The 22693-nt window shown below is 34.9% G+C and overlaps 1 protein-coding gene across 1 annotated transcript in view; it reads left to right on the top strand.

Moving 5' to 3' along the window:
- Window positions 1-5147: 5147 nt before the first annotated feature.
- The window catches only part of LOC150106776 (Kv channel-interacting protein 4-like), a 258123-nt gene continuing 240577 nt past the window's right edge, over window positions 5148-22693 (top strand). Inside the window, exon 1 of the mRNA XM_090392695.1 lies at window positions 5148-5885. Within this exon, the coding sequence (XP_090248821.1) occupies window positions 5705-5885 (181 nt within the window). The 5' untranslated portion in view covers window positions 5148-5704. The remainder of the gene's footprint in view (window positions 5886-22693) is intronic.

The raw sequence follows: 22693 nt of genomic DNA, 5'->3' as shown, positions 1-22693 counted from the left end.
TGTATAATGATTGAAGGCCTTATTCGTCTGAAAATGAATTAGTGAAATGCCACAAGAAATCACGTCATTACACGCAATTGCACGCGCATTGACGTATTATGCGTGACGTATCAATGACAATTAGAACCTTGGCTTATGGAAGTTAGCACGAAAGGAAATGAACAATAATAACTTTGGAAGTAAGAATTTAATGCATATCGACACGATGGAGTAAACCAAAGAAAAGTGCTTGTTTTTTAAAACGAACTCCAGAGCTCTTTAAATGCATTTTTCCTTAGAATTAAGAGCTCCTAAAAGAGATTTTACTTGCTTCGGTAGTGGTACTTCATATTTCACCGTCTGTATGCTGAATGTAGCAGGGTGATTTCTAAGGTACATCAAATCTTGAGACGTAAACACATTCTAAGTGCCACTCATTGTCTGTTGTGCCGTAAATATCCAAGTGCCGGCTGTTAATGACGCTTTATAAATGCACAACTCTCTTTGTTTTAGTTCGGCGTGTACCGACTTGTTAATTAGAACACATGGTCTGTTAATCTTCCGTAGATAAACCTGTCACCAAGTGGTTTATTTGCCATTTTCCATCTATGTCATTACACGTATGCCACCAATGCACACCTCAGCTAACTCCTGAGGTCAACACTATGCATTCTAGCATAACGCCACAACCGAATAAGCGAGCTTTCGTGGAATTTAACTGGGCATCTTTTCGTCCCACGCAAAAGCCCAGAGTGGTGTCTGCAGCTAGTATACTTCGTGTACCAGCTACCACCTATAAATGTCAACTGGAAAGCAGTAGGTTTATTTTATGGCAGCGATTTTGTTCCTTTTCCGCCCATGTCCCCAAATTGGTAGGGAATGACAAAAGTTTTCAGAAAATCACTGCGGAAGTAAAGCTGTGGATACTATGGAGATAGTATCTTTGGATTGGATTTGAAAGACAAGTTTGCTTTTATTTAATATCGTATCTATTTTATTTTTGTGTTGTATCATGATAAATAAAAGCATATCTGAGTGAGTTACAGATTTATTATTATTTTTTCTATTATTTGTACGCAGCAGCAAAATATGACAATCAAATCATAGATCACACTCAATTAAAATATCTTATCTTATGAAGGTATGAAAATTGTTTGATAACAATATATATATATATATATAACATATAACAATATAACAATAAATTTTTGAATGGAAATTAACCTTACGCCTAACTATATATTTTTGTTGTAGGTGTAGGAGGATTTATTTCGTCAATTTGATTAGTTTTGTTTGAATCTGCCATTATTATAAAAAATATATGTATCGCAACTATATACATATAATTTATATTGAGAATATATAAATATATTCTCAATATAAATTACATATTGAGAATATATTTAATGTTCTCACATATTCTTCCATTTTAAGGTTAATTATTAATTAAAATATTGTCATATACACCTGTCGTGATTAATTATTTAACTTGTTCTTTCACACATCTGTTATATTTAATTATTAATGAGTTCATTAATTATTAATTAAATATTCTCGCATACACCTGTCATGATTAATCACAAACTAGTAATTAAAACATTCTCTCTTCCAGACAACTTGGGTTTTTCATTCGCAAAACTGGAAACCCGGCAAGAAACACACTCAATTAACAGTAATAATTACGCTGGCTTCATAGCTTTAGTTGCTTTGGCAGTAATTCCAAAACAATAGCAAATTCTGGCAGTGGTTTAAGGTGGAGATTCCAATAATAGAAATTAATACTTTACTTATTAATTAATTAAATAACAATGTGATTTGTGTAATGTGTGAGTTTATACAGTTTCATTCATACATGGAAAGATCTAGAAGACCGATACTACTACTACTACTACTACTACTAATAATAATAATAATAATATTGCAAGATTAATCGCATTTGTCATTTTCATCATTAATAAAATATATCAATATTTGCGCTTATTTTAATACAAATTATTACGATTAAATTTTGGGTTTGAGATTAACTAGAACTATAATTAATTAATTCTTTATTGTAATAGTTTCTATTTTTTTTTTTTAAATATCACTGCGCTGGAGTTAGTGTTTTAAAATTTATAATATGATTAATTATCAATTATTTATTATTACTTTCCTATTATCTAGAAAATTAATAACTTAAATATATTTTTAAATGTCATTTTATTTGGACTTTATTCTTCCATCTCGCCATTACAGTAATTCCCCCATTCTTCAGTCTAGGAGACACTTACTTAGGTTAAGAATTAAAAAGGAATGACCGTCTTTGAGCATAAAATACCTAAAAATAAATGTATTTTCTCCACAACATTTTAGTTTACTAGTTGGACTAAAATTTTTAAATATTGTCAAGTCCTGCAAACTTGCAGGCATTCGAAACCAGATACTGAATAGGGTGGTTAATCTTTATTCTCATATTCGTTTATGTCTGTATATTGCGTGGGTTCTTTTGACCGGATTGTCTGTTTTTCGGCATAATAAAACCGAGTCCTACTTACCACCTCCATATGAGACTGGCTAACTCACTTTCAGGTGAAAATGCTCTATGCCGGCCTGGTTGGCCGAGTGGTTAGCGTATATCCGCTCTTCAGCCAAAAGGCTGCGGGTTTGAATCCCGCTGTGGGCATGGATGTTTGTGATTGTCTGTAAAAATAGTTGTGGTCGGCTGTAGATGGCGCTGGTGTACATGATGAAGGTAGTTGCGGTTAATGGAGTGTTGGAGACGGAGCTGTAGAGCAGGTGCCCTCCCTCGATGAGTCTTTGGACTCCCTGGAGGTTTTATGTAATAATAATAATAATAATAATAATAATAATAATAATAATAATAATAATAAACGGATCCTCGACGGAATTCGAATCCAAAAGAAACAGATTGATCTACAAACGCTCTAATCACTGCTACTAAAAAGTCTTAAATGTCACTGTTTGTAGCGAACCTTGTAAGAAAGGATGCTGCACCGACATGAATGGTCCAATAGACCAGTGCTTCCCAAACTTATGGATATAAAGGCCTCCCTTTATATCCATAAGTTTGATATTAAAATATTTCACGGCCCCCATCGGAAAAAAAATCGTAATATATATATCTACTCTATATATATATAAAAAGATAAGCCGAAAATTGAAACAATTTTATGGCACGTTTTTTGTCTTACCGGCTTACCAGCCCGGAACTCGGGGGGTTGGGGCCCCGTAGGCGTCGGGGGAGGGAGGATTACTCACCCTCCTAGTATTATTATAATATTTATTGTATTTATATTAAATACAAAACATACATCACAAAAATGAAATGCAAATATTACATTTTTAGCATCTTACATACACCTTTGACATGACGCACTTAGTCTTAAAACATTTTAAATTTGTTTTCATTATTTCAAGGCTCCCTCAACAAAACTAACAGCCCCCAAGGGGACTGCGACCCACAGTTTGGGAAGCGCTACAATAGACCACTAGTAGTTACAACAATCCACAGTTATATCACAGCCAAGACAACATTTTATGTCAATGGTACCATCAGAAAACGGGTAATAATATTTAAAGAGAGCTCATCTGTATATAAACCAAGATGAATTTTTTTTTTTGTAATATATCTTAATATGACAACAATATATTGATAGTTGAGGTCCTTTTATTCTCGCCGTTGTAGCATAGCCGGATGAACAATAGTAGCTGGAAAGACATTTTGGTTGGAATCCTAAGATAAGCATATTGACGAGTTTTTCATCTATAGGTCAGTTAGCTGATGACATGCAGAAGTGAGGGGATTTTTCCTGGTCCCTCAAAATAAGTGTTCGGTTGGATGATGTGATAGGTTTTGATCTGTCACATCATACTAAGTTAACATTACAAGGCTTATTAAAAGCATCGAAAAACTAAGAATTTTGCCATAATAACAAACAAGACTTAGTTTATTTGTCGGCAAAATTATGAAAATTTCTTACTTAAAATTCAGGTTTTAGGAAACAGAAGAAACAAAATATAGATTGTTTAATAATCATTTGCATTAGTTTCGTGTTGGTATCCATTATGTATTGCAGAAACAGGGTGTGCCATTTTCAATCACAGAGGGCTATTTATCTAAAGGCACTTGGCAAACCAGACATGTCTCGTAAGACGAGCATCCTTATTTTAAGCTGCTATTGACAAGAGTAGAAATATACATTGTGTGGTAATAAAAACACCATTTGAGATAGTTCGAAACAATTAGACTTTTAACCATATTTAAATACGTTTTTTTTTTATATACAGTTTTTGTTCATACGAACATATGATTATTTTAAAAAATACACACTTCCCTTTACAGTGAGGTTTTTTTTTTTTTTTTGTTTGATGCAGAAAATCTTTCATTTAATTCTTGCCCACGAAAATCTCATGACTGAATGAATGTAAAAATATAACTGGGTCAAGAAATTTAATTAGAGAATGAAAAACGCGTTCTCTGCAAAATGGAAAGAAAGAAAAAAAAAGTACAAAAATTAAGGCTTTGTCTGGAAGGTAGGACTAGACAATAGAAAAAGATCCAGAGAGAGGCCAAAATAATTGATTAATGAAGTAAATTAGAAAGAAAGCGCGTATACAGTTTAACAGGAGAAAGAATAGATTGTATAATCCAGACAAGAGGAGGCTAAGAAATATTTGAGCAAAGATGACGTTGGGTTTATATAAATACGTATCCAAAAGTAAAAGGAATCACACGTAGCTAAATGAAAGGAAGCATACAGAGCTAAATGAAAGTGTCAATTCTCTAAGATCCCTCGAGGTGTTTATCACGGATCTTTTTTGTTAGGTATCTGACCTTTGACCTTCATGTACCCATAACGTACTGTCAATGTCTTCGGCCACACACGTCAAATACCCTAAAAGGTACCCTTGTCATGCCAGCCGGATGGAAATTAAATTCCTCATTTCTGCAGACTCTTTCGCTCTCCTGGTCACTGACGGCAATGAATAGCTGCCGAACCTACGGAAAGAAACTAACAAATGCGGTAGCAGCGTGACACGTGCGACCTTCACATGCGTCGTTGCCATCCGCCGAGAAACTTGGGGGCTGAGCGATCACAGCGCCGCTCAGCAAACGGCAAATCGACATCGCCAGTTCCAGCGAAGGGGATTGCTGTCTCTATAATGGAGAGGTGGTCCCGTGCCGACGTTCGTAAGCAACAGGCGTTGGTGGTGGCCACAAAGAGGCTCGGAGATATCCATCACTTTCGGGATCACAAGGGGTTCATCCGACCGACCGCTACGGACGTGTTCTTCGCGAGTGTTTGGTGTTAGCCATGACTACTGGAGGAGGTACCTGCTTCTACACCGTCGCCACACTTAGCGGCACCTAAGGCTTACCTTTCCTATCGCCCGCATGTCAGACGCAAGACCGGGTAGGGTGACGTGCAACCCTATCCAGCACATATCCTCGGCAGCGATGAAGACAGGATTAGGGCGACTTCGTTGCTCAACATTCAACAAGTGGCTGAGATGTAGGTGTGAGTCGCTTGATCCTTTTCGTATCGCGTAGCCTTGGTGACCACACAGCGTTAACCCTTTTTCTGATCCGTTTTTTCACTCTACTTGTCCCCGTTTATCCCTTTTTAGCCCCTTTTCGCGTCTCAAACTCCCCCACCCCCCTTACTCCCAGTTAAGAAAATATCGTCGCCGTGGCTATCAACGGGACAACGAGCTCGCGGACAAAATGTACGGCATGGTATCCTCCCACTCGGGGGGTAGGTCGACCTCCAGGCCACGGTCGTACGCTACTGCTACCACAACCACAACCTCAACATCGACATCCGGTCCGAAAACCAAAGGTACGCTCTACCAGAGACTTCTTCGGTTTATCCGAGAGACGTGGACAGGAATAACTATGGGTGTAGGTAAGTACGAATTTTTCACAAAAATTCTTACTTCTGGTTTAGAAATCTTTGTTCAAGCATCTTAGCAGCCAACAACATGTTGCCTAACAGTATAAAAATATCATGAAACACCACTGTCAAATAGCCACCAATTAAGTTTATTTTAATCTTATTTTCATTTCAATTTTTAGATAACACAAATAAAATAATATATATATCATTTTATTTAATCTATTAAATGCTAATTTTTTTTATTAAATGTATTCTATAATATACTGAAATTGCAAAAATTGCATAGTATAAATCAATACACCTTTTTATTTTGTAAGAATAAAATATACAAATTATGATTTTATAGTATATTTGGGTATTCTGGTATTCGGGTATCGGATTTATACTTCTGGTAGACAAATTCATTTCAATTACGGTCACATGACAGAAATGTATATATATATATATATATATATATATATATATATATATATTTTTTTTTTTATTTTTATATATTTTTATTTTTATTTTTATATATATATATATATATTTTTATTTTTATATATTTTTATTTTTATTTTTATATACTAGATGACGTTTGGATTATTAATGGAAAATCATAGTTTTTCATAATCAAAGCTAGAATTTCTCTCTTAAGAATGTAAATAGCAATGTAGCCTTTACAATACAATGCAATATTCTGTTAAATGTATGAAATAACTTGAAATATAACAAAGCGATACTAAAATTTGGAATCGTTGATTGAGGTAGATAATTTATGACGCTGTATTTTTATGGTATCAAATTTACATATGTTGCTGTAGAATAGAATATTGATAATTTCTTTGCGACTATTGAGCAATTCACAGTCATGATATTCAAATTTACATTTCAGGATTGGTGACATATGTTTAAGGCTGACATTTATGCATGCAGAAAGATAAATAGCAGCTAATCAAATAAGAAATACAATTTTTATCTCTTATTACTACGGTATCTCAAAATACGTTACATCATAACTTAAGTGCATCCACTGAATCAATGCTATATTATAGATTTTAATTAAAGAGATGTATTTCTATTATTTACAGGAGCATTTTCACTATTAACAAGTTAAGTAGAACTTTGCGTGTTTCTTCCTCTTCTATTAACGATTAGCGTTTATTTGTAATAAAAAAAAAGATGCAATTGAAGCAAGTATGCTTCCATACTAAACCTAACATATGGGCATCTGTCTTGGCTTATCGACAAGTTTTCCATTTCCATAGTCTAAAGTGATATGGATTTAACTTGACATAGAAGGCACCTTAGTTAAAGTCCTATTTAATCTGCAAATCTCGACGAGAAACAATTTATAATTTATTATACTGCAAATGGAGTAATAAAATTATACAACATCATCTTTTCTCATCTCGTCATGAATTACTGCGGCATTTTAGTTGTCTTTTTTATGTGTAGCTAAAGCAGAGCTCATTATTAACGACTAATGGGACGGGGCTACCATTATTCTTTGATGTGGTGAGAATTGCGTAAACCTAGAAAATCGCTAAAGAGATTTTCAACTAAATTGATGCTAAACTTCAGTATTAAAATGATGCATGCAGCCTTCGTTAGTGCTGTGTTTTCATTTGAATAAAAGTATGGGTATGACTTTCATTATTTTATCGATGAAATGTAAATGGGTCGACGTAATTTTATAATGGAATTCCTTTAGAAGACATAATGATATTTTCTTGCGTAATATTCTTTCAATTTTCTATGAAAAAAAGGTGGCATTTTCAATCTATTCTAGGCTAGAGAGTTGGGGATAAGAGGCGTGAAATAATCATAAAATAAAGATCACTTTCCACTGCTCTTGTATTCATTGCAACATCAGGATTATAGCTGGTGCTCAAAACAGTTACTGTCATTCTTGTGTGGTATATATGTTGATAAGTTTTGTTCGACAGTTTTTATGATGGAAGTGACGTCATACGTACTATTATTACATGGTTTGCAGTGTTTATTAAAATATTACTCATTTTTTTCGATAAATAATGATAAAATATTTTATTTTTCAAAATTTTACTGTAATTTTAAAATAAATTAAGGTATTTATTTTTACAAATTTTAAAATTAGATATACCTTTTAAGAATTTGTATAATATTATTAAGCTTATCGTAAGTAATTTATTAGATATTACTATGGAAGAATCGACCGAGAGATGCGGTGATCAATACCCTTGGAGGGTAATGAATGGCAATGCTGAAGCCAATGAAGTTCTAACTGAGGCTTAGCTATTGCTGTTACCCTCCTGCCATGATCAGAGCTCTATATAGCTCAATAACACCTTATCCTTACACTGTCCTCTACAGATAACGGGGAATATGAAAATCAAAAAAAAAAAAAAATATATATATATATATATATAATCTACCCTATAGATAGATATAAAATGATAAGCCTTTTTATGAAACGTTTTTTGTCAAGTTATTTGAAACGTTTTGAAACTCAGGGGCTATCCTGAGTGGCGAGTCATCAGAATTCAAGGAGAACCGGCCTACCAGTCTGGAACACGGGTGGTTGGGGGCGAGGGGGCATAGCCCCCCCCTAGTATATATATATATATATATATATAATATTACAATCTAGTTTTAATATAATATGATATTTTAATATAATATATGACATAATATAATATTATATATATATAACATATTTCAATATATTTAATAAAAATGAAGACTAAACTAAAAAAATAAGAGATACATTTATGTTATATGTATAATTCTAGTTTTCATCCATTATTACTCGATCTTCGGTAAATGTAAATAAATACATATAACATCTCATGTATTATTCGTGGATCTTACGTGAATGTAAGTAAATTATATAATATATATAAATGTAACGTACATTGGTATGTATACATATATCATATATTCGCGTGAATATGCATGTCATAGAATTTCATTACAGGAATAAAAAGCAGGAGCATGTAAAAATAGCACATTTAAACATTACTTTAAAAATCCCATGTTGATCGGTGCCTAAACAGAGGTAATTTTAAGTTGGTCAGTAAGTAAGTGACAATATCTTTGATACATAAAAAGAAGAAATAATGACCCAGTGGATAAAAAAAAAAAAAAAAAGCTTTTCTTCCTAAAGGTGTGTCCTCACCTTTATGCCACATATAGAAATTAATCTTTTCTATTTTAGCTATGATGTAAATGCTGAATTTGGAACAGAATTAAAAAAGGGAAAAAAATGGTGCATTCAATCTGTTAAGTTGGGACTCCGACGGAAATTTCACACAGAAAACATGTAACTTGGACTAGTGACTGACGTCGTTAGGTGGCCCAACCCTTGGAGACTCGCAGTGACGTATTAAGAGATACTGTAATTACTGCTGCCTAATAGCAGCGCATAGTGCAGACTGCTAATGCACTCGTGCCAGTTAAGGCAAACTTGTAGCCAGAAGCAGGTTTAGTAATATCGCAATATAAATCAAGACCGACGCTACTTCCATGTAAACATTTGAAGAAGCTTGTTTTAACAAGTTGTCATCCTGTTATGGCATAAACACCGGGGGGGGGGGTAGAATAAATGTAAGAAGAATAAAGACTATTTAGAAACCTTCCTAAGTGTATCAGTAAGTTGCAGTTAGTTGCATAAGCGAAAGATAATTAAATATAAGTCACTTGGTTCATGTTCCACATTAACTATTGACTTTTATTATACCAAGCGAACTCGGGTTACCCTAAAAATACGGGATGTGCACAGATAACGCCAAGTTTGTTGTTATTCGCCTTCTCCAGACTTTCTTTTTTTCCGACAAAGCAGATAATGTTTGAATTTTTTTTTTTTTTTTTTTTAAATACCTGAAGGACTTGAGAACGCAAATATGCTTCTACATAAATAGCGCCATCTGTGATCTTATAATTTTTATCTTTCAAGAGAACATAATTTCAATGACATTAAAAAATAGTTGACAGTAGTCTCCATGGCAATTGAAACAATTGTTGTTTTTTGAGTTGCTAAAAAGACATGTAGGTGGTTGAAAGAAAAGGCACTTTCTGGCTACATCTTAATTTATGGTTTAAACTCGTATAAATTCCAAATTATGAAGTTCCATTTTTTATTACGCTTGGCAACATAATTTTCATTGATCAATCTGAAGCTGCTGACGAATTTTGAAGTTCCTTGATTTTGTAGTCCCTCAGTCGGTGTCGACAATGTCCTTTTGTTAGAAAAACCTGGATTCGAGTCCCTTCTAAGAATCAAACTTATATATAGTCTTGCATTCTTTTTCTCATTTTCTGTGTGTGTGTCTTAATACATTGTTTAGACATCTTAGTTATGTTCTTGTGTCGTGTTTCTAGCATCCGGGGAGTTAATACGTCCAAAAAAGAATTGGCTGTATTTTCGCTTGTTAGTTGGATGTGATGTTCCCTAGAGATATTGCCTCTATAAATCTCTATTAGCTGCACGGAAAGGTCATAGGGGGAGGCACTAAATGCTTTTCCGTCGAGGAGGATAAGACAATTAGGTGCAAGACAGGAAGATGACTCTTCTGCTATCAGTGACACTATCTTAAGGTGAAATGTGTGAATCGTATTACTTGGATCCACATTGCTCCCAATTCTACATTTAGATCTCCACCCCTCCCTCGATGTGTCTTTCCTTACATTTATCACTTAATATTTTACCACTCACTAGAAAGGTTGAGTTGCAGTGCGTTTTTTTTTTTTTTTTTAATATTCATTTAAAGACAATCAAGCTATCACGTTATGTTTTACGCATATAAAAAGTGTTACACTTATATTCGTCGATAGAATTATTTAGCCTCTAGAAATCAAGTCAGAGAAAATAAAGTTTGAGAGAAGCTCAGATGCTTGCTGGATCTCTAAGTTGTATATTTAATCATGTATTATTCATCTGCGTTTCGAAATATGCCTTTCGTAATGCAGTCTCAAAGGAGTTGCGACATTTGTCCTTCGATTGGAAAGATTGTGAGTTTTAGTGGTTAAATCTTGTTTAAAAAAAGGCTTTTTCTACTGAAGATGAATTAGTTGGTTACATATGACGGTTGTGATGGTAGTGTTTCCCTCCAGACATCGATTTTTATCCCTCAAAAATATGCAAATTAGACCGAGAAGAGAACATATACAATTTACATACATATTAGTCTGGCCTCTTAGGTTTAATTGTATTCTGTGGTAATTCAAATTAAACTTAAATTACGCAACAAGTTATGCTCATTATCAGCAACAAAAATCAAGTCTTCTTTCCCGTCCTTCGGAAACATCTAATCGGTCTGATGTTCTCAAATATGCCTTGCAACATAAAATAACATCGTAGTAAATCAACACATTCTACCGTTCAAATTAAAAATGTTTTTTGCTGTGACAGTTGACAGAGTTATTTATTATTGAGGCAACGATACAGAATATGAAGACTCTTTATCATATTATCTTTCATATCGCTAGGAATATTTAAAATAACAGCATAATAATAATAATATTCCGACTACGATTTAGGATTAAAGCTTTCAACTACGTTCCTGAGCCTTTAATCCTAAATCGGGAAACCTGATTTCGAATCGAATTCAGACAAAACACTCATCTCTTTTGATTCTTTACAGTGGTTTTCTTAGAAGCTATACCTCAAAATAAATTCTAAGTTGAAAATAGTAAATAAGTAATGAAATTACGAATACTGCTTTCGCATTTTTCTATTGACGTTGTCCAAAAGAAATAATCATCCACATGATGCATATAATGTGCTCAATATTCGTGTTCAACATTTTGAATATGTACATGTGTACATCAACATACATAAGTATTCGTTTAAAATAAGTAGTATAACATAATATTAATAAGTATTGAAGCATTTCCAGTTTGAGTGTGCAGCATACCGATAATGTAGTTATTCATGACATTCACATCTGAAACAAAACACCGGCTAACAAAAAAGAAAAAAAAAAAAAGTTGTAGTTCTCCCTCTGTGAGTACACCCCGAAAGTATAAACGAAGAATTCCATTATCAGCAAACATCCGCTTAATTTTGCTTGGGCCGTCTTCTTCGTATAGTAATAACCTCAAGAGGTTCATGATAGGTTTGAGAAACGCGAAATCTTTAACATAATGTCGAGCATCGGAATGTTTTTATCTTAAGAAGAAATGACCCGGGCGAAAAGAAACTAAAGAGTACTGTAATAAGGGCTCAGTCTACTGAAATTTCCGTGTCACCAATTACAAGCTTACCGCCCAAATTCCGCTAACCATTGTGAATGAACTGTGTATCTCCGTACAATTTATAGCCATGGTCGGTTTAATAACCAGCCTTCGAGTCGGTCCCAACGCACTACTGAATATAATCCTAGATGCACTTGCTAAATTCTCGATGACATCTACAGTACGACTTACGGACTAAATATAGGTTGTCATAGAATACCTTTAATTATGACCCATTAGTTAGTTATTTTGGTAAATAGTTTGCATCACCTAAATTCAAGTGTAGTCAACATTAGGGAAGGAGGATGGTGTGGATGACTGTAGAATGTTTTTCTTCAGCTTTTCATCTTAAGTTTGATAACACAGGTGTAATGATCAGAACTCAAAGCTTTTGTGTTTTCCTGGAAAAACGAACGTAGACAAATATGCAACACTTCTAGGTAATTCAACGGTCGGTGTCTTGATGCGTGGTTGTAAACATGCCTGTAGCTGATTAATTTATTATTCAGACAGAAGAAGGATCGTCTGCGTAGTAAAGTCTACCAGAGGTGAAATTATTGAAATGATTGTGTGGTACAGCCAGATAGTTCAAGAACACCCCAATCAAATTATATTTGAGCGTGCTGTTCGTTAGAACTTGTATTCTGGGAAAGTGTTACTACTGAGGATAATGAGCCTGTCCAACGTAGACAAGTAGTTACGGAGAAAATGAGAGAAGGAACAAGCACTGTACTAGAGAACTAAGAAAAGGTCCATGGAATAATGAATGATTTCACGAGGATCGAAAGACAAGGTTACGCTGAAGGTTATAAAGTCTCCTACCAGGTGTACTATTACACTGGGTGCGTGTCGTCCACAGAATGACCAGAGGAATGTGATAGTGACTTTGCCTGATGAACTTTGCCCCCCCCCTCCTTCCAGCAAATCTAATGATATTACAGAAATTCTTCATGTACTCCTGGAATATGATATTCAGTGCCTCGAGAACCCTGTGGAGTTGATGGTGTGACATGTATCGAAGGCTGACTGTACTTTAATACAGATTTATTTTATGTGACTTGTGTTAAACTCAGTATTTGAACTGTGTATTTGTAATTTGTAACTGTGCTGTCACCCTAGTTTAATTATACTTTCATCAAAATAATTCAGAAATAGCTATCTTTTATCATATAAAATTTAAGCATTAGTTATACCTTATGGATATTTTATATAAAATTCGTAATATTTAAAAAATTCAAAGCAAACTAAGTGTTTTTTAAAATACACCTTTTATTGAATAACATAATTTTTAATGAAAAGCATTCTTGTTCGCCCCTTTAAGCCAGTCCTTATAAGGATAATATAAGGATAATAAGGTGTCAATGGATAACCAGACCATAGCACAGCTGTACCCACTCCTAAACAGGAAAAGCTTCCTAAACCAAAATAACAAAATCCTCATATACAAAACAGTAATAATAAGACTCCAATTAATCTACGCCTCACAATCCTGGGAACACACGACAGAAAGAAACATTAAAAAATTGCAAACAACTCAGAACAAGTGTCTCAGGATGGCACTAAACGCACCCTGGTTTGTCAGAAACGCTCAACTTCATCGCGATACTAATCTATCACGTATCAAGACACTCATGAAAACCGTCGCAGAAGAATTCTTCACAATAACAAAAAACCACAAGAACCAATTACTAAGACAGGCATCAAACTACAGACCACTTCAAACACAGAAGACCAAAAGACATCTTAAAATGAAAACCACTAGAAAAGCTCACCAAGAGCGGGCATAATACCCACCCAGCTACCTCAAGTAAAATAGAGATAAGCCAAGGGCTCACTCCATCTATCACAGAAGTTAACAGGTGTCAATGGAAATGACGTGAGAATCGACCGTGAGATGCGGTGATTAATACCCTCGGAGGGTAATGGATGGCAATGCCGTAGCCAATGAAATTCTAACTTAGGCTCGGCTATTGCTTTTACCCTCCTGCCATGATCAGAGCTTTAATAGATCAATATTGCTGTTACCCTCCTGCAATGATCAGAGCTTTAATAGCTCAATAACTTATCCTTATATTGTCCTCTACAGATAACGGGGAAGATGAAAAGCATTCTTGCTTCGCCCTTTTAAGCCAGTCCTTATAAGGACTCTCTTTGAATTTGTTGAAGATTTGTACTCTCTTGAAAGGTTGTCATGTACACGCACTTTTCTCTATTTTGTGCGATGTGTGTTATTATAATAATAGAAGTATTGTGTGCAACCCCTTTTTTCCGGAAGTTCATTGCAAAGATGTTTCTACAAAAGCTGTTTTTTAATTCATAAACAACAGTGAATGAGTTTGCGTTTGAGTCCAATATTTAACTGATGGAAGAGTGCGGGTAAGAATATTTAGAACCATCTATTAGGGATTCAATTATACATTCTTCCGTCATCCCTAAAGGGTCTTTTATCATATCCGTTCACGCAGATCACGCAATTAAAGGCAAAACAATCTACCGAATGCCTGGACTGTACGTGTTAGCCTCATTACTAGAAGCTAGTGAGTTAGAAGGAGTCATTAGAGGATGAACGCTGCCACAGATATGTCGCGTCTGATAAGAATAATGTTCACTGACATCCCATAATGTGCGAAAAAATTAATTTCTTTATTTGTCTGCAATCCACCCTGTTTTTTTTTTTTTTTTTCATTAGAGCATTTAGTTCAGTGTAGGCAAGCACAAAATTTCCATCGCAATACACCAAAATGACAAGCCAGTCCCACAGTAATAATTACATTTATTACGAGATATTTATTTATTATTATATTCATCATCGCAAATTATGAATTCCAACTCTGTTTAATAAATGTGTGTACGTGTAGCGACTTTGTGTTAATTCATTTTGAAATGGTAGAATTAATTTTTTGAGGTTTGAATCCTCTATATGATTCCAATCCTGGTTTTGAGTGAGATGTTCTCATTTTCGAGTTTTCTTCTCAGCATCCTGACTAGTTTATTTCAGGAATGGTACATGGTGAGACATGCATATTTTAACAATTGTTTTTTTTCTCTCTGAAATGTTGAGCGCCAAATATCTAAACTTTCCTATTCAATAAATATGTATATAGTACAATCACGATTTATTAACCTAAACTGGACTTTTACATGTAAAATACAAATTGTAATGAAAAAAAAAGCATTTTCGCAATCAAATGGTTTATTATTGTGAATAAATCCATTCAAGTACCCTCTCTATAAAAAAATCCTATAGATGACTGTTGAATTCTTCACCTCAGAACCCTTACAGGAATCGGATAATTCATTTTTTTTTTGTGATTTTCTTTTGAATTTCTTCGGATCACGTATATACGGAAATATTTACATTATGTGTAAATGCACCGATATTATTATTATGTAACACCTCCAGGGAGTCCAAAGGCTCATCGAGAGACGTCACCTACTCTACAGCTCTCCGTCTCCACCACTCATTTCACCATCCGCAACTTCATCATCTACACCAACGCCATCTACCGTCGACCACCACTAGTATTTTCACAGACAATCACGAAATCCATGCCCACGGTGGGATTCGAACCGCAGCTATTTGGTTGAAGAGCGGATACGCTAACCACTCGGCCAAACAGGCCTGTAATATGGAAGCTTAATGTCTAAGCATAATAATTTATAAGTGATTAAAGTTATTATTTCACTTATTAAAGTTCTTGAGAACTTTAATTTAATTAAAATCAGTTCTAGGCAAGTACTTCTGTGACAGTTCTTGAATATATGATATGAATAGGTTTTATAACTTTAACTTTAATATTATATATATATACAGGGTGTTCGGGATAAATTTGACATATTTATAATTAATTATATTTTTCCGTAAGTTACATGTATTAACACACACTTCTCTTCATTTAAAAGTTTGGACCCTTCTTCATTCATATACAAGATGTCAGAAAGGATGGATAGCTGGAACCCACCTGAATCATGGAAGAGAATAACTTGTATCATGATGATTCGTGCCCGCCATCAAAATAAGGATATTACGACTGCTGCCCAATGCTCCCTGAATACAGTAAAAACAATCAGGCATGAACTAGAGACTTGCAATGGTGACTACGAGGATGTAGCAAGAAGAAAGATCCCTAGCAGACGATCTGATTGCGTTCGTACAGCAGAATTCCTCGCAAATCTGCAGGAACAGGTGTTGAAGAACCCTGGCATTGGAATTCGGGCTTTGTTCGTGGAGTTGCTAACTGTAGTCAAGCCCTGGATAACAAGGGTAGGCAATGGTAGGCCGTATGTATGGCAGCAGGATTCGGCCCCTTGCCACACCTCTGGGAAAAGTCAAAAATGGTTGTCTGAAAATTTCTACGACTTCACCAGTCCAAATGTTTGGCCTCCAAACTCCCCAGACCTTAACCCCATGGATTATTTTGTATGAGGCGCAGTTGAAAAAGACACCAATCGCACTTCCAGTAATACAAAAGCCCAGTTAATGGATAAAATTAAAACAGTTTTTGCGGCCCTTCCCAGGGAGACTGTAGCATCAGCTTGTTCGAGGTTCCGAAGCAGAATTGAAGCTGTGATCGATGCTAATGGTGGTTATTTTGAGTAAATCTTGTTGATAGTATTGTAATTAACTCTGCCTGTAATGTTTTTTTGTCAATTCATTAAATTTAATAGATACAAAGAAGATTTTCTGTTTCCTTACGAAACTGTCAAATTTATCCCGAACACCCTGTATATATATATATATATATATATATATATATAGGCTTATATATTGTATATTGTAACTTAATCTCAGTTGAACATTTAATCAGTTTTTTAAAATAAGAAAAACATCAATGATAGAAAAGTTGAAGCAATGCATAAATTCAGTTTTTATTAATAAAATAAACTTCTTTAAAAAAAAGTACTGTCTAACGAAAAATACAAATTTTTAAAAGTAAAAATTAATTTTTGTCTAATATTTTAGTTATTTAAGAATCATTTTATACTTTATATAACTTAGTTATTTCTTCTTTCTCTTATTATTTCTGAATTCTGCTTGAAATTACGAAGTTTTATAAACATTCATTTATTCATGCTAACTCTGTATGTATTTGGAAAAGTGTTACGTTGATGACGTTTGCGTACGTCATATACACGCGATGTTATGTACATTCCCGAATCAATTTCCCAGAATTCCGGTTTTAAATTATGAAACTATTGGAACGTTACTTTTAACAGTCATCAAAATGTGCAGCATAAAGCAATTCGAAGTTATACATATATTAATTCCGTATATTTTATTATCCTGCTGCTTGTGAAAGGGGAAAAAATATGCTATTAAACTAATTCTAAATTACTAATTATAATAAAGAGCCAAAGGCTTCAATTCGGCGACATGAACTTATTTAAGTTAAGGGATATTATATCCCATATCTCCCATATCCCATATTGTTTCTTAGCCGAATAAGAAACTCAAAGAGTTTCATACCGAATATAGTAGAAACTATATAAAGTTCGGCGATTCCAAGCGTAAGCAAATACCTGGATAGCAGCAACTGACCCTTAAGGTAGTGCAAGCTGAGGCAACTCATAGCAAAGGTGGAGCAAGCTCCGATCACTATTCTTGATATTTACCCATAATGTGAACTTAACTCCTAGGAGCTGTGTTATTGTTCAACATTATGAGAGAAGGTCACTACCCAGACCGGTTTCGACCTTTTTTGAGGTCTCATCAGTGAATATTCTCATAGAAGGGATGTAAGTTCTGTTCGCTACAAACTTGGTATTAACTTGGTCTACCTACTCACTGATGAGACCTCAAAAAAGGTCGAAACCGGTCTGGTTAATGACCTTCTCTCATAATGTTGAACAATAATACAGCTCCTAAGAGTTAAGTTCACATTGTGGGTAAATATCAAGAATAGTGATCGGAGCTTGCTCCATCCTTTCTATGAGTTGCCTCAGCTTGCACTACCTTCAAGGGTCAGTTGCTGCTCTATCCAGATATTTTCTTACGCTTGGAATCGCCGAACTTTCTATAGTTTCTATATTCGGCATGAAACTCTTTGAGTTTCTTATTCGGCTAAGAAACAACATGGGATGTAATATCCCTTAACTTAAATAAATGCTATTATACTGTTTTTGAATTGAATATTGTCACCAGTAGACCATTTTCGTTGTAATGATGTCTTCTACACCCTTTTATTTTTTTAATTTAATTGTTTTATTTATTTAGGCTATTTCAATTGAGAGCGTCGGTGGTTAGTTCCATAAACACTACTTGTTTCATCAAATTTTAATTTTAATATTCCCATTTATCTGTCTAAGGAAACTTGCGGTGGGGTTGTGGAGTCAGCTATCGCATTTATTATCTGTGTAAGGAAACTTGGGTGGGGTTGTGGAGATAGCTATATATATATATATATATATATATATATATATATATATATATATATATTCAGTTTTTATATATATATATATATATATATATATATATATATTCAGTTTTTAGTGTTTGTGTTCAGATTCATTGTAGTTGACAGCTTGTCTGACTAGTGGGTTTGGGTGCTTTCCTGCCTTAGAGAAGAACTTTTTCAGCTAGGTCATGAAGGAGCGGAAAGATATATGCCGGGGAGGCGTATGTGATTACAGGGTGTATATATATATATATATATATATATTCAGTTTTTATATATATATATATATATATATATATATATATATATATATATATATATATATATATATTCAGTTTTTAGTGTTTGTGTTCAGATTCATTGTAGTTGACAGCTTGTCTGACTAGTGGGTTTGGGTGCTTTCCTGCCTTAGAGAAGAACTTTTTCAGCTAGGTCATGAAGGAGCGGAAAGATATATATATATATTCAGTTTTTAGTGTTTGTGTTCAGATTCATTGTAGTTGACAGCTTGTCTGACTAGTGGGTTTGGGTGCTTTCCTGCCTTAGAGAAGAACTTTTTCAGCTAGGTCATGAAGGAGCGGAAAGATATATGCCGGGGAGGCGTATGTGATTACAGGGTGTATATATATATATATATATATATATTCAGTTTTTATATATATATATATATATATATATATATATATATATATATATATATATATATATATATATATATATATATATATATATATATATATATATATATATATATATATTCAGTTTTTAGTGTTTGTGTTCAGATTCATTGTAGTTGACAGCTTGTCTGACTAGTGGGTTTGGGTGCTTTCCTGCCTTAGAGAAGAACTTTTTCAGCTAGGTCATGAAGGAGCGGAAAGATATATGCCGGGGAGGCGTATGTGATTACAGGGTGTATCACATCTGGTATATAATAGTAGCCGTTTCATGTATCTAGTTTGCTACGGCAGTTGATCATAGGGTAGAGTTGAGCTATGACTTGGGATATCTTAGCATTTATGAGTTTGATGTGACTGTTAAATCGGAGTTTTTTGTCCAGTTGTACTCCGAGATATTTCGTTTCTGTCTGCCATGGAATCTTTTCTCCGAAAAGCTGGATGTCATCATTGGTAGAGGCTTTTCTTCTGGAGAATAGTATGACTGTGCTTTTGTGGGGGTTTAATTGAATCCTGGCAATCAGACAACTGTCCTGGAGTTGTTTGATTGCCAGGTGGGGACGGAGAGATCTTGCTAGAATTGCCGAGTCATTTGCGTATAGGGCTGTGATGGTTGTCCTCGGATTTTGTGAGATGTCTACGATGAACATCATGAACAGTAGAGAGATCAGCAGGGAGCCCTGTGGAACTCCTGCTAAGATTTTGCGCCTGGTGTGACAGTTCCGTTGATTGTTACCTGTATGGTTCTTTCGCTACGATATGCGTTTATTAATCTTATTAGATTTATGCATATTTGCTTTAATGAGTTTATAGAGAAGGCCTTGGTACCGACGTCTAGGAATACTACCCCATGTGCAGATGTGTTCTACTGTTCGGTGGATTTGCTGAGTTGTGCTGTGCTCTCATCGGAAGCCAAATTGTTAATTTGGCATGATTCCTAGTTTATCTATGGTTTCTTGTAAGTTTCAGAGGATGACTTTTTCTCTGACTTTTCCTAGGTTGATAGTAGACTGATGGATCGGTAACTTTGGGGGAGCTGGGGGTCACTGCCTGGCTTCTTTATGGGTATGACGTAGGCGATTTTCCATGTAGTGGGAAAGTGCTGCATTCTTAATATTACATTATTTGTTATGTTGATTAGGTGCATTATAGCCTTTCGTGGAAGCAGCTTTATAATTTTGTTGGTGATGCCATCTGGACTCAGGGCTCTTTTATTGTTGAGATGCTTTATGATATTCATTATTTCTGCTGGAGTAATGGGGGGTGATGTTCCTTGGTCGGTCTTAAGGTGCGTTTAACCTGTTGATGAACTTTGTAGATAAGGTTAATGTTTACGTTTTCATATGATGGTCAACATTGTTTTTCCAGATTGTCCACGAGAGAGTTGGCTTTTTCCATCTTTGTGTGTGTGCAATACCGTGTTTGGCCTGCATTGGGGGGGGTGACTTACGTTTGGTAGAAGGGTTCTCAGGAATTTACAGATTGTATGATCCTCTGGGTTGAGTGCCGTTAGCTCTTGTTTTTCCATTCTTGATTTCTGTGGTTTTGAAGTGTTTCTCTGACTTGACTATTCATGTTTTTTAGGATTTTTTTGTCTTGTGAAGACTCTTGTTTATCTCTTTCTGGCTTTATTTTTTGTTCTAATTAGGTTCATGATATCCTCTGGAACCCGGCTGGTCGTGTGGGTGAGCGTAGTTTTGGTGACTGCTACTAGCACTTTGTTGATTTCATTTGATTCACACGGTTATTCACAGCTTCACACAGCTTTTTTTTTTTTTGTGGATGATGGGTACTGGGACGATGTGTTCTGGGAGAATTTTAGATAGCTTGTCCTATGGTATGAAGATTTGAGGGGGGGGAAGAGTTGATCTTGGGTGCTGAGTTTATGCAGGATGGGGTTGTGGTCCGACGATAGCTCGTTGATCGTCTTTAGTTGATACTACTATCTAAGGTTTCTGAAGATAACAATGTCTAATACATCTGATCTGCCATGAGACTTGTGACTGAGTTCGGTGGGTCCTGCTACTACAACTGAGTTGTGTGTAGTATAGTTGTTTAGCGTGCGACTGTTTCTGTTGATAGTGGAGGTAAACCATGCTGTGTACTTGGCGTTTAAGTCTCTTGCTATGATGGTGGAGCCGAGGATGGCGTTCAAGTCTGACACGAGTAGGGGATTGTTTCATGAGTTGTTGGCTGCGTATATCTTGAGTCTGCTAGCATCGGTGGTGTGTACTTCTATGCCAGTTACCTTCAGGTTTGTGGGTTGGTTATGGCATTGTGCTTTAGATAGGTGTTGATGTAGATAACGGTACCTCTGCCTCTGGTGCCGAGTCTGTCCGTTCGGTACATGAGTATCCTCTTTCATTATTTACGAATATTACTGGAAAAATATGAATGGATGTAATGTGGTTTGTTATTTGGAAATTTTTATATGAAAAATATACAAATGTTTATAATTTTCTAATGATATAGGGAAAATGTAGCTTTTGTTATGCGATATATTTAGCTTTATTGACTTTAAAAGGTCAGGTTAGCTTTCGAGGACCTCAGGGCCATAGATGTTTGTTTCTAGGTACGCATGTTACTGGTATTGGCTTTTATGATGTGTTTTGTTTGCTTTGGTATATGCATTCATCAACATTAAATGGTCAGGTTACTTTTCGAGAGCCGAAGTCCCGAGGTGTTCGTTTCTTGGTACGCACGTTACTTCAAATCCAAAAGAAAGGTCTTTTCGAAGACTAGTAAATAGAGATGAAGTGATACGAAATCGTTGACCATATAGAAAAGCCAACACCAATAACACGCACAACAAGAAGCAAACCCCGGGGATGCGGTCTACATTCTTAATATTGCATTATTTGTTATGTTGACTAGGTGCACTATAAGCCTTTCGTGGAAGCAGCTTTAGAAATTTGCTGGTGATGCCATCTGGACCCGTTTCTATTGTTTAATGTGTTTTCAAAACTCTTTCGAAAAGTATTTGTCTGTAAAATTCAACTTAGAAATTTTATTTAAAAGAGCTTTTGAAAAAGTAGCACCAGTAATTCACCTTTCAATCATTGACTGACCGATGTAGCCAACTCTTCGAATTTTATTTCCTTCAAGTACCTCAGTGCAATATCAAAGTTCGTACGCTCTGTAAACTTCCTAATATCACATTCAGAAACTATAGTTTCTTAAAGCACTCATGCTCTTATTTTAAATAGCCTAACATGAATATGAAATATTTCAAGTCTGTTTTTCTCTATTCAATAAAATGTGTTGTACAACATTTAAGTCTCAAGCAATGCTCTCTGTATCCGGCTATTTAATCACCTCTTTAATTACTAACACATTTTTATAAATACTTCTAAGCTAAATTAAACATAAAACTAGAAACGCGTGGACAATATTTTAATCTAATTTATTGTTCCCAAGAGGAATGTTTATTATACACGTCAAAGCTAATTAAAACTTTGCTAACTAATTTATGGTTGGAGAAAAATAACAGACACCCACCGTCGACGGTTCAAACAGAAGAAAAGATTTGGAATCATTTTTAATGCAATATTCC

This window comes from Typopeltis vanoorti, chromosome 5 (genome assembly GCF_054136105.1).
Source record: "Typopeltis vanoorti isolate ZY-2024b chromosome 5, IOZ_Tvanoo_1.0, whole genome shotgun sequence".
Classification (NCBI taxonomy): domain Eukaryota; kingdom Metazoa; phylum Arthropoda; class Arachnida; order Uropygi; family Thelyphonidae; genus Typopeltis; species Typopeltis vanoorti.
This window is presented reverse-complemented; position numbering and strand designations above follow the sequence as displayed.